Source organism: Orbilia oligospora, assembly GCF_000225545.1.
Source record: "Orbilia oligospora ATCC 24927 unplaced genomic scaffold scaffold00097, whole genome shotgun sequence".
NCBI lineage: Eukaryota > Fungi > Ascomycota > Orbiliomycetes > Orbiliales > Orbiliaceae > Orbilia > Orbilia oligospora.
Genome location: NW_011645654.1, coordinates 281,532 through 295,153, shown reverse-complemented (window position 1 = coordinate 295,153; position 13,622 = coordinate 281,532). Strand labels below are relative to the sequence as shown.

Below are 13,622 nucleotides of genomic sequence, written 5' to 3'. Positions count from 1 at the left end.
TTGGAGCTGGGATCACGCACGTGGTGCGCAACGTGCAACAATTGCACGGTAGAAAGACTATATAAAGTATATACTACTAGTTCACACTATAATTATCCACATATAATATCTTCCATATGCCGATAGTGTCTTTATACGACAAGAAATAGGAAAGCATTCTTAAGAGTCTCCTTATATACAATAGCTGCCAAATAATGTTTTTAACTAGCTCATTGGTAATCCTTTGTCCGAAATTGTACTGAGACTCCGGCTATAGCTATATATATAGTCCTTCTCCATTGTATGAGGAAGCTTAGACCTTGATCGTCTCCCTGAACTCCAAAGGTCTAAAATTGCTTTTACAAAAGCGGTCGAAATCCAAATTCCTAAATTTACTATTGCTGCCATCGTATATCTTTTTGGATGGCATTTTTTTTTGGGGGAAGATCAACTTAAATGAGAAATTATATGGCCGTTGACCAGGGGTATATCTACAGGACCCGGTGGCCACTGAATCTTGAATTTTTGTATTAAGTTGCGCAATTCTAGGATAGAGTCTTCGGCGGGTCTGAAGAATTCACAATATATATAAGTGTATAACTTGGAAACTACATTCGAGTTATCGGAGTCAAAATATAATAATATTCCATTCGAATCCGCTGGATGTTCGACTTTCAACGCCCTTAATATGTTAGCGTAATATCTTAGTTCATATAGACATATAGAGCAGCTTTTATATACTAGAATGACCATATTCAAAAAATAATATCAACATCAATATCTTGGCTATCCGCGGACCCGGGAGATTTCAATTCCCATTTTCACTAATGAGTATATTATATTTATCGTATTGTATTAGTGAATATTTGCGAAGTCTGGTTTGAGACAAGTCTCGAATAGGAGAGACTATTGACAATCAACTTAAACATGAGAAGCAGAATGATAACTACTTAAGTAATAAGAAGGATATTTGAACTTGAGGATCGAGAAGCCACTGAACTCATGGCCTATGACAACAGTGTTCCCGTATACGGCTTCACACGACAGTTTATAATCACCCGGCAGGTAAAGGAGCCTCTCCCCAGCCCGAACCACCCATTGATCGCTAACGATAATAGGTTCGTATTGATATTGATGTCCGGGCAAATATTCGTTTGTGTTAAGGGGAAATACCTCACCGTCAGTACCTCGGGTGATGATATATCGGTTATCCTTCGAAAAGGATATCCAACCGGGTTTAAATTTTGTAGAGAATTTCTGCTGTGGAGCCCAATATGAATTGCAAGTGGCCACATCCCAGATTTGGATTGTGTGGTCTACGGATGCCGATGCCAGCAACTTGCCATCACCGGAGAACGCAGCACCCGTAACCAAATCGCTATGTTTGTTTAGTATTTGCAACAAAATTCCAGTAGCCAGGTCCCAGACTCTGACCGTGCGATCATCTGACGCCGATGCGAGTGTTTTGCTATCAGGAGAAAATGCAATCTGGTTAACAGCCCCCCAGTGTTCCCGCAAAACATGTAGTAGCTCCCATGTCGACGTGTTCCAGATTTGGATGCTCCACGCCGCTGACGCAATCATTTCGTCATTCGGAGAAAACACAATACAGTTGGGCCGGGAATCCACCCGGAGCGTTTGAAGTTGGTCTCCGGTAATTGTGTTCCAAACCACGATCGAATGACTATGAGACAAATCCAGTGCTACAAGTTTGCCATCAGAAGAAACAGCGACCTTCCAGTTAGAATGCCCCCGATCTATTTTCATCGTCCATCGCAGGTCCCCGGTAGCCAGGTCCCACACACTAACGTCCGAATTCTTCTGTACCGAAGCAAGTGTTTTACCATCATCAGAAATAGCAAGCCCCCAAACTCCGGCAGTACCAGATTTTTGCGAGCCTGATAATGAGCTCTCAATTCGCATTTCCATGATCCTTAGTCTGCCATCCTCCGCCAATGCTAGAATTCCTTCATTCTTAGACAGTGCAACACTCGAAAAGTCATAATTCGGGGTACTCCCATCGTATTCTTCTACTACGGCACCAGTAGCCACATCCAGAGCCTGGATCGTGCCTGCCTCCGACGCCAACACCAGCTTTCTCTCGTCTGTGGAAAACCTCATACCAACAATGCTACCTATATCTGGGCTCAGCATCCGCAGCAAAACACCTGTAACCGCGTCTGCAATTCCGACTATTCCACCCCAAACTACGATCGCTAAAATGCTGATGTCAGTCGAAAACGTAATCCGTTCGACGCTATCGTTAAATTCTAGCTTGTGCAAAAACATTCTAGTAATCGCATCCCAAATTCTAACCGTCTTGTCGTCCGACCCCGAGGCCAGTATTTTACCATCACCTGAGAACGCTACTGTGTTAACACATCCTTTGTGTCCTTCTAGAACCCGCACTAAAGCGTCATCGGCCACGTCCCAGATCCTGACTTGTCTGTCATCTGATGCTGATGCGAGTACGGCCGTATTGCCATGTTTAGTAGATGCGAGCGCTATTATCTGGCCTCTGTATACCAGCGTCTGTACTAGCACACCAGTAGCCACGCTCCAAAGCCTGACTGTCCTGTCATTCGATGCCGATGCCACAAACTCGTCCCCTTCAGTAGTATAAAATATAACATCTCGAACCCAATCCTTATGGTCCCTAAATATATGTAGCAGAGCTCCCGTAGCGACATCCCAAATCCTGATTGTACAATCCCATGACCCCGAAGCCAGCAATCCACCGTTGGTGGAGAATGCAAGGCTCGTCACAAACTCTCTATGTCCCTCCAGTGTCTGTAATACGGCGCTCCACTGTTCTTGAACAATAGATGATCGCGTCAGCTCTACCTCTGGGATTATCGCCCGTGGGTCAAAAATAGATTTTAGAACGCTTTTATTCGGTGCAAAGGGAAGCGCAGACCAATACACTTGTAAGGGTGCCCTGTTGATAATAGTTTGATTTTGGCGCACGAATCGTTGTATGTCGTAAATTAAAGCTGATGTATTCTCGCTCTAAATAAAAACGTTAACGGTCAGCGCTTTTACAACAAAAAGAGGGGAAAATACCCTCCAGTTTAGGCGCTAGGCTCAAGGATAGGAACAATGAGGTAAGGAAGGGCAAAACATTGGCGTGCGTTTTAGGAAGGGCCGATGCGCAGGGTAACTTACATCTACTGCAGCCTTCAGAGCATCTATTATGTACACCATTGCTTTCATCTCTCCAGACAAACCAATGGCCTCAACCCAGTGGAGAGTATGTTGTCGGAGAAATACATCGACGATACCGCCATCCTTGACCTTATCCTTGCTGCGTTCCAAGTGGTATACCCAATATCGACAAGAATATTGAATTTCAGTCGGCAAGTGCTTCGTAATGAGGTTTTCATCGATATCAGATCGAAATATTCCAGGTACTCTCAGATTGCAGATGTTCTTTTTCAGGTGTTTCGACATGAGTTCAATGCATTTCCTGTAAATGTTTCTGTGAGCTTCCTTTTCGTCTATCCAGAAGTCACGAAACTCGACATTATCTAGAAGGGTCTCTCCCGAGAGAAAATCTCGAAAGGATAAATGTAGTATCCTGATGGGAGCATTGATATTAGTTTGTGTAGCTAATCCGGATGAAGGCTTTGGGACGTCGAGGACGGAGTGTAGTTGCCGTAATCTACTCCTAACTTTTCTTTCCGGGATCACTAAGAACTTCGACAGCGATGGAATAGGCATTGGGCTGGCCAGGTTTATAATCGTCCCGACGATTTGCTGAAAGTCTGTTATCAGTGTTTGATACAAGATTGCCTTTTGTTTCAGTCGATGTAATATCGGTAAGTAGGTCGCTTCCAATTGGGATGTGTGCCAATTTGATTGATAGCTCATTACTATCTCGATTTGTTCTTCGGGGTCTGTGTCCGCAATAAAGCGACAAGCGGTAGCAGCGAAAATGAATAATGGCACAGCCATTGCCGCTAATTTACCGATTTTCTCGCTTCCAGGCCATTCAAGTGGCAACAAATACAAGTCTCTGATTTTAGCGAACTCGAATTCCAAGAACGTCGCGATATCTTCCTGAATTCCGGGAATCTTGTGCAAAATCAGATCTCGATGCATGTTCCCAGGCAACTTTTCAAAACTAATTCTTAGCGGTAGTTCCGGGCGGCTCGTTAGGAAAATATATATCTTGATAGACTTGATTTCCCCTAGCTTTGCCAAAAGAGAAACGATGAGCTCTTGATCTTGTTCGCGGTCACATTCGTCTAACGCATCAATCACCAAAACGGCTTTGGTCGGTAAGGGTGGTTGTTGAAATTTTTGTGAGGCATCGGTCAATTCCGAAAGGGGGTTGAAGATCAACTGATTGAACTGCTCTCTGTGGTTCGCGGTTGTAATCTGTGGGTACTGCTCGATTACATTTTGTATACTCGGAACAATATCGTTGATGTAGTCGGCCAGCTGGGTTGCTAGAGTCGTAAAAAATTTCGAAGCATCCCCTCTGTCTTTCTCACCCCTTCTGAAAAAAAAACTACTCGCAAGAAATTTTTTATCTTCTAATTGTTTTGCAACAGTTCGGGAAATAGTAGACTTCCCAGTCCCAGCCACACCGTTCAGCCAGAAAATACAGTGCCCTTGCGGATCTTCTACCCAATTTTCGATATCTTTGAGGAGCTGGACTCGAGTGTTCGGTAAACATTTTGGTTCATGTTGGTCTTTGAAACTACCGTATTCTGCTCCCTCAGCGGTGGGAAGGGCCCCGAAGTCCAGTTTTCGACTGACTTTCTCAATTTGTATCCTAAATTATAGATCATGCTTGTAAGCGCTAGTCATATTAGCTACGCCGTTCTTGAATTACTTACGATTGGCCTATAGTAAGGGTCTGATAGACCTGAGTGATATTTTTGTTCCGCGTCTTGGGGTCCCGCGCCATCTTTACAGCCTCAGGGCCCATCAATAGCCGTTTGACACGCGCTTTAACTATACCAAACAAATCGGGTTCTTTTCTTGTTTCAGCCTCTCTTTGAGATTCTCTAGCTATCACGAAATCATTGGTACGGGGCCCTTCAACAGGAAATTACATACCTGGGCTTTCCAATCTTTGCAATGTTTCCCTAAGACGATCGCGGACGGTCGTATATGTTTTATCTTGCGGGCTACTCAATTTGATGATCGTCGAGTGGTCCGCTTCCGCCGCCATCGTTTCTTCGAAATCTGTGATTCCCAGCTCCACAGACCTTTCTTGGACTATTAATTTGGGGGTTCCACGTCGCGCAAAATCTCCGTTTTCGAGCTAAACTTATTAATTAGCACTTTACTAAATAATAACGACATCACAGTAACCAACTGTCTGAATTCAACTACCTTGATAACCTCCGGTGTCTTGTGTGTTTCATAGAATGAGTGAATATACGTTCGATTTTCTGGAACCTTTTTCATGAACGTTCGGGTGGTTTTAGTCAACCTTGCTGTTTCGTAATCGATGTAGTTAACCAATTCACGTCCCTGCCCATCGATCCAGCGGCATTGGTCCGAAAGCTCCTCGTTGTCCTCCAACATTGATCGAACATCGTCAAGCTTGATACCCGCGAAGGGTACTCCGAAGAAAAATATGTTAGTTATTGCTTCGTAGAGGTCTGTATATTTTTCATCTTCAGACGCTGTTACATATGCCTAAGACTGATCAGTATACAGATACTATAATGGCGGTGGGAAAGGGTGCTTTATAGATATCGCTGGCGTACATGTGTCACAATGGTGCCGCCGAAACTATGGCCCATAAAAACCAGTGGCCTCTTTCGCTCCTATTATTCCCTCAATTCGTTAGGTAAATTTTCTTAATCCCAATGAGACATAGAATAAACCTCCCGAAAGAAATAGCCTTCGGGGTTGTATCAAGCCCGGCCCAAAAAAATACGGGGTGGATAAATATACCTCTTCACGTCTCCGAGCTTTATTTAATTCCGTCAAAAGGATGTTGACGTAGTCCTCGATCCAAAATTGCGCCTTCGAGCCATATTTCGTATCATACCCGAATACCATTGTTCGACAGTATTTTAACTGCCTGTCTTGGCCGAGGAAATCTTGAAGCCACATTGGTTTCCAATCCCCACTTTGTGGTCCGATCCATGATCCGTAAGCATGAGAGTTTAGTCCCGAGAGCGCGACAATACTATTATGAGAATAACGGTTATTTTTTGGTTCCATTTAGGATTTGAGATTGAATCAATATTTTCAAGCGTTTCAAAAACTGCATGCTTACTCAATTTTTATTTTATCTTCCGGAACATGATATAACTGAGTGAGTCCATAGAAGTCGGAATCAATCTGTATAGTTCTCCCGCGAAGATCAAGCGACGGTCTCTCTCTCTCCAAAAAGGATGGCGTCTCGGACGTTAACGGTGTGACTCTGGTCTCTGCCCCAGATGTTACGAAGGGAGCACTCGTGACTCTGAAAGTTGCAATCTGAGACGATTGTGGTTCGATGCAGAATGGTGCCAGACGTGTATCGAATTCATATCTTCCTTTCTCGTCACTTGTAAGCTGGTCCTCGAGCGCAGCCGTAAGTTCGTCTTCGGTGGTGTTGATATCGATTCCCTGTGCTCTATAGGTGCCTCGATTCTTCTTGGTCGCCATGATGAACGGTATCCCAAATCATGAGATACGAACCCCCTAGCCGGTAAAGTTAACACTGTAGTATAGCCGTATATGAAAATCATCCGAAGATAGGCAAATTCGTGAATGGGGTTTTGCGCAGCCTTGACTCAAGATCGATGGGTAGAGGTATTATTCACCAACCTTAACATTTCGAGTCCAATATTACAGTCACTTTACGGCCACGTCAACTCCAAGTATCTTCGGCTCATATTCTCACCTCGATATTTCCAGCCTCGTCTTCCATTTTGCCAAGCTGATCCTTCAGCGGGGTAATTGGGGCGGCTGTTGATATCTTTTGGCGGATGCTGATCCTGCACCTTGCGAACGTTGCATATGCAACACCAACATTGCATACTGTCTCTATATCTACTATTATTCCTTACTTAGTTACCACACACACTGCCAATATGGGGTTCTGCAGGCCTGTCATCAGCAATCGCAATAAAATGTAATAATAACAACACACTAGCTATAGAATCAGTTCGAAGATCATTATTTTATCCATACGACACTCCGAAGTAGGAGAAAAAGGATGAAAAATGCTTAAATGGCCATATGTAAAAGTTAAATTAATGACACCGTCTATTATCTCACCTGTCTTTTTGTTCAGGAGCTTATTTACGGGTCTTGGTACTGATATATATAATTACATACAGGTCCTATTTAGTATTAACTTTCTGTAATGTATCGACTCGTACCGCGTTAGGAGCTTATGGCGTTCTGAGATGGTATTGAATAACCTACGGCTGTCGTTTTAGGCGAAATGGCAGGCACAAGGTGACAGGCTTTATGCCCTGCGTACGATGCTCCCGCAAGCAAATCGAACGGCGACCGATCGAGTGGGTCCGATACGACGGCGCTGAGACTGAGCCCAATTCCGAAGGATAGTTCGGCTATGGAAAGTGATAGCGATTCATTTTGTCGGCAATTTTGCTTTAGATTTGTGCAAAGTTTCAATTTTGCCGTCTCCCATCATCCGCGTGCGCCTTTAGATCAAAGGATATTTCGGGTGCTTTGTTTGTTTTAATTACAGCTGTTCTAGGCGTTTTTAGCCCGCGCCCGGTTGTTGTTCAGGATAGTTTTAGTTTTGAAATAAATTTCGGTTCTCAGTTTCGATAGCGATTAGACTCATCCTTATCCCTAGCGGACGATTGTTCCTTTGAATTATAAATCATAGTCGTATAATCTCTATGGATATATTCCGTTATCCCACTAGCACTTATAAGAATAAGCTAGTAACCTCATTTCGCTCGAAAGAAAATCCTTCTAATTATGCTCGAAAAATCATCCTCCGTCTTATCTGAGGGACATACGTTGGTTGTAGATGACTCGAAAGTAGGGCGGGAAGCGAAGTTAGGGGAAACATAATTATTTTCACACTATTGTTCAGCCAACCAGCCAACCATCTCAAAGCTTCCTCTCTCCTCGACTTCATATGCATAAATACCTCCTCTCGCACTCAGATTACCTGAGTGCCATAGATTAATTTTTTTATCTTTTTAGAATCAGCCCGATCACGACCTTGTAGCATTTCAACCGCTTATCTGATTGGTCGAAATTACCTAATTCGCTCAAGATCGTCGGCCCGATTTGTACCAATTTACAATTCCAACAACGTGTCAACGCAGAAACAGTCGATTATATACTATTGCTTGCAACTTAAGATATTAAAAGATTGAACTATTCGACCGAGTTACGAGTGAACCTTGAGTTCAATTTAAAGAATTTAGCTACGCATGTGTATATTATGTCTTATTATAATTTTAGATGCGTGTGTAGCAGCTCTAATATATGTCAATATGAATATACTCAATAACGCTCATACATATTTTATCAGTAACTGTTTTCAATATTGCGGTCATTGTTAACACAAGCCGTGGTTTTCGGCAGTCTTAGCGTTAAAACCAAACCTTCACAAGTTTGATGCTAGTAGAATAATACAATAGAAGAATCCAATTGTTTAATTGATGTAAGCCGCCGGAGTCCTAATCAACTACATGCGTGTGGAAAGACAGCCGATACATTTTGACTGGTATCATGCATGATGTGTGTACAATCGAACGGTTCCATGGCCAATTAACAACCAATAAAGAGAAAGATGAAATTAACCCAAAGCTCATCAGCTAGTAAACTTAAGCTTAAGAGTCGCAACATCAGTCGGTACCAGCTTCTCACGCAATCAATAAAGACAGATACGTACTGAGTTGCTCATCCGCCACGTTGAGGCACCGATCTATGGGTGAGTACCATATATTAAATAATGTTGTAGGCCTAATTTGTGCTCTAGTTTTTGAGCAGACTTTCTTCAAAGTTCTCTCTTACCTGACGAGTATATCATACATGCATACATATATCCATACGGGCAATAGCAGAATACAAATATTTAATATAACTTAACCATACTTCTTTTATCCTTTTCTTCTTCTCACCTCTTTTCCCCCCGATTCATCTCGAAATCTTTCTACTCATCGTCCTTCCTCTCTCGTTTCCCTTTTCAATTCAGGAGAGCGGCGAGACTTCTCCCTATCCCTTTTATTTACCTTTAATTTAAACTTTATTTTCCCCTTTCCGTTTTGGATCATTCTTTGGTTGAGTCGTATCCTAATGGCGGAAGTTCAGTATTTTCGGCGGAAAACACAACAAAACCAAAACATCGGTAAAAATAAGGGCCTTATAATTAGATGTTAGCAGTGATTGATTAGGCATCCGACTTGATTTGGTTGGATCAAATTTTAGATATTCGCGATTATTTTCTCAGTTTAGTATAGCTGAGACGTTCGTGGCCGGCCAATCGTGTTTTCTTCTTCCGCTCTTTCCAAGCATAGCATATAAATTCTTCAGTCACCTCGAAGGCAGCATCGTCTATCCCACTACAGTACTGATCATCTGGAGCTCCATCTAATTTATAACGGAGCAGTTCGAGGTGCTGACTCTTTTTGAGATCTTTATTTTTCATATTTATCGATATATCGGCGCGATCTTAGGATTGGCACAATCAAGTATAACATATTTTTTTTTTTTCCTGTTCGTCGAATATAGGATTCCAAGGCCTGAACTCTCTTAACGAGAGCCATGTTAGCTATATATGCATCCTTCCATTCTTTTGAACTCGGGTCGACGAATTTCAAAACTTCGTTTATGCAGAAGCGTAAATATTCTTTCCAACTCAGTGACTTTCCAACTCCACATCGTTTCGAGCGCATAGTTTCGAGATATCTACAACTTTCGCGCTTTTAAATTTTGATGCCGACAGCTGTATTACCACCGCCCCCTAGTAAAAACTTCGCTGAATGAGAACTGGTAGCTACTGATGCCTGGGTTTGATTTATTATAACTATCTTGCTCTTTTAATTTGAGGTTGATCATATTTTAGATTCGAAAATGTCGTTAACATTCTTCTTTCGATCATGAAAGACATCATAAATCTAGATTTTACCTTGCTTTCATCGGCATCATTGCTTCCTTCGATCGACTAATTATCTGATGAGATTCCGACAGGCTCTTTCATAGAGGAGTCGATTACTTGTTCCGCCGTTTCGTATTTCCTTTAACCTTAGTAGTTCTTGTGGTATCTTGATTTTGCCTTCAGAATGGCCGCCAGCGGGTATGCTGTTCGAACAGTTTTTATGATCTCTATAATACCGAGCCTTTTTGCACATCGATTGTAGGGTTTTATAGCACGTGCCTAGCTGCAAAGTTTGATTAGCCCAAACTTAACAGTTTTAATTGGAAGTTATCATATTGCCCGATCGACTTTTTGTGATACGGTAGCTATGCTTCGACCGACTAGTATACGATCGAGGCCAAGCCCGCGATTTAAGCTGTCCTTTTGTCCGCTAATCTTAGAACTCTATAATAATACTCGAACTAAACGTATAAACGTTGCAAACACAGAGTTATACAATTGTGCAAATAGATCGAATTCGAATTCAAACAACAAATATACGGAAAAATATATGGCAAAAATACTATTTAATCCGTATTAACTTGTAATTGAAGACTTAGTTCACAGCTCATTTTCGAAACTAACAGATTCAATAGGGTAGATTACGTAATTACAGTCCTCGTACATAGATATACCTCCATACATGTTCACAACATGAAGGTATTCAACATAGCTAAGTAATTGCCCGAAAGCCAAGAATTAGTCGCCTTTCTAATTCATTGACCAAGATTGCTTTTAATAAAACCACTTATTTGCGACTAAGTGCCTACATAGACTAGCTACTAATAATAGTTAACCAATCTGGTTTAAAGTTGTTGTATTTTACCCGTGATTAGTCAGCAAATTGGTGTGGAGTCACGACAATTAATCGGCCACGGAAATAGCTAGCTTCGAACTTAACTTGACTTATTTCATCACTCTGCTCATAAATTTCTATAACTTGTCTACAAAATAAACTACCGATTATACCATGGAGGCTGGCCCAAACACAGTTCCCGACGCCACATATTCTCAGTGGTTTGATTCTATCATCGATTATGGGCAGGAACGAAATGTTGGGGGAACCGATGGTGACCAACAGCTATACATGCAAGAACGAGCGGAGGCGAATTCGCAGCCAGGGACGACCAAAAAATCCAAAGGACGAAGGCATCTAAGCAAAGGTTCAAAACAAGCTTTACAAAAATGGTTTATGAGCAATATCCAACATCCATATCCTTCGGAAGTCGAAAAACAATCATTAAGCAAGGAGACGGGTCTCAGTGTACGTCAGGTGGCTGACTGGTTTGCAAATACGCGGCGTCGAAGGAAATACAAGACGGAAACTCCCTCGCCACTCATACAGGCAAAACCACAATCTATTACTCCATCACCAATTCCTGTACCTTTAGCACCAATGGCTTGGGAAAGCATGAGTCCGCTTGATCGTTGGCGCCACTCGCCCCCGGATCAAGAGCCTGCTCCCTTAACTGCAATAACTGATGCAGTACTCAATGTTGGGACCAATACGCAGAACCATATTCCTCAAGACTGGAGCTTTTTTGACTCTAGTGACTCTAGTGTTGGAACGTCAGTAGGCTCTTTTGGGTCATCTATTTCGGGTAGATTGAGCCACTCCCCCAGCATAGTAGGCAGTGGTTCGGAAAGCAGCGGGCCCTTAAAGAACAGTCGAAGACGGCGACGGCGGTATCGGCCTAATTCACCTACGAAAACGTCTCGGAAACGCCGAGGTGCTACTGAGGACCGGATATATCAGTGCACCTTTTGCACAGACACTTTCAAATCGAAATATGATTGGACAAGGCATGAGTCAACGCTTCACCTCACACTGGAAGCCTGGGTATGCCATGGACATCAAGGGGTCTACATTGACGACAAAGGAAGAAAATGTATCTTTTGCGACGTTCTGGATCCTTCAGATTCCCATCTCGAACAGCACAACTTTGACAAATGTGCGAAAAAACCGGAATCCGCGAGGACTTTTTATAGAAAGGACCACCTGACCCAACACCTCCGCTCAGTGCATAACTCTAAGCGAGTTACAACCGGGATGGCAGAGTGGAAATCAAAACTGGATCAAATAAATTGTCGATGTGGATTTTGTGGTGAACGATTCTTGCTTTGGTCCCAGCGTAACGCACATATTGCAGAGCATTTCACAGATGGCGTGAAAATTAAAGATTGGAAAGGATGCCGTGGGCTTGATCCATCAATATCTTTGCTGGTGGAGAATGCCATGCCACCTTACTTGATAGGAATGGAAGCCGGATCATTCGAACCCTTCCGTGCATCACAGGGAGGTCGAGCACGTTCCGATCACGAATCATCCGATCAGGAAATCCCACCGCCAAGTGGTACAAACTGTTTTGAAGAATTGACAGCACAACTTAGCGAGTATATCATGGCTGCCCGAGCAACTGGAACCAACATCAATGACGAAGATATTCGACGGGAGGCGCGGATCATTACATATGGCGACGATGATCCCTGGAATCAGACCGCAGCCGACAACCCACAGTGGTTGGAGTATTTCAAGCAGGGGCATGGTATCCCTAGCGGGGACGGGGCGTTAGATTTATCGACACAAAGCGATTTTGACCTCTGTAATTTTACAGCGGACCTAGATCCTAGTTTTGGAGCTTTATTTGGGTTTAGCCAGACGGCCACTGGCTATGGAAATCTACCTTTGAATTGGCGTACACCGGAATGTCTTGCCGAAATAACGAGGTGGAGAAACCTGACACAATGCAACTCCAGTTATGAATGTCAGGATCCAGAATCAGGTTTACCTTGAATCGCTTTTTTATCATCGGAGCTTTTAATTGTCATGGATAGGAGTTTTTGTCTTCATACATATTTACATATTCCGGCGTAGCATACTTCGTTAGTTCTAACCCTTTTACACGTTTTAGCTAATCTGCTATTGATGCATCTTAATCTCAGGGTCAAATTGCATATTCTTTATTGTACGTTAATCGACACATGAAACAAGGCCCACACATATAAGAAACCAATATTAGCTTCATGCGTGCCGATATTGAAAGGCTTTATAGGGATACCAAGAGCCTTAAGAAGTGCAGGCTTCCTCCAAAGCCGATAAGATATCCTTCTTCAGATCCTCGATACCCTCAATACCAACACTTAGCCTGATCATATCATCGAATACCCCAGCGGCTTGTCGAGCTTCTCTTGAGAACCCCCCGTGCGTCATCCGTGCTGGGGTTTCACATAGACTCTCAACCCCTCCGAGGTTTTCTGCCAAAGTAAACAGTTTTGATGCTTTACAAAATTTGCAAAAGCTCTCCGCCGCCTTAGCGCCTCCGCGGACTCGAAATGATATCATCCCACCTCCCATGCCTAGACGATGCTGTCTTAAAACAAGTTCTTGCTAAAGTCCCGGGTAATTGACTTTAAGGAGGGAAGCAATAGCGGAAGCGTTGTCGCTGGCGGTTTTGACTCTTAAGTGAATGGTCTTAATATATATATGTAATCCCCCGTCGCGATGCGCTAACCAACAATCGAAAGGACTTGGAACGCTCCCGGTGGCATTTTGGAAAAA

General features: G+C 43.0%; 2 protein-coding genes across 2 annotated transcripts; one reads left to right on the top strand and one right to left on the bottom strand.

The window, feature by feature from the left end:
* Positions 1 to 1,033: 1,033 nt before the first annotated feature.
* Positions 1,034 to 6,597, bottom strand: AOL_s00097g66 (uncharacterized protein; the record flags this gene model as incomplete). Its single annotated transcript, XM_011125899.1, has 9 exons — positions 1,034 to 1,084; positions 1,153 to 2,988; positions 3,145 to 4,759; positions 4,824 to 4,941; positions 5,047 to 5,254; positions 5,326 to 5,634; positions 5,706 to 5,765; positions 5,896 to 6,133; positions 6,224 to 6,597. 9 exons carry the CDS (start codon positions 6,595 to 6,597, stop codon positions 1,034 to 1,036), a joined length of 4,809 nt encoding a protein of 1,602 aa, XP_011124201.1.
* A 4,436-nt stretch (positions 6,598 to 11,033) lies between these two features.
* Positions 11,034 to 12,857, top strand: AOL_s00097g65 (uncharacterized protein; the record flags this gene model as incomplete). Its single annotated transcript, XM_011125898.1, has 1 exon — positions 11,034 to 12,857. One exon carries the CDS (start codon positions 11,034 to 11,036, stop codon positions 12,855 to 12,857), a length of 1,824 nt encoding a protein of 607 aa, XP_011124200.1.
* Between the last annotated feature and the right edge of the window lie 765 nt (positions 12,858 to 13,622).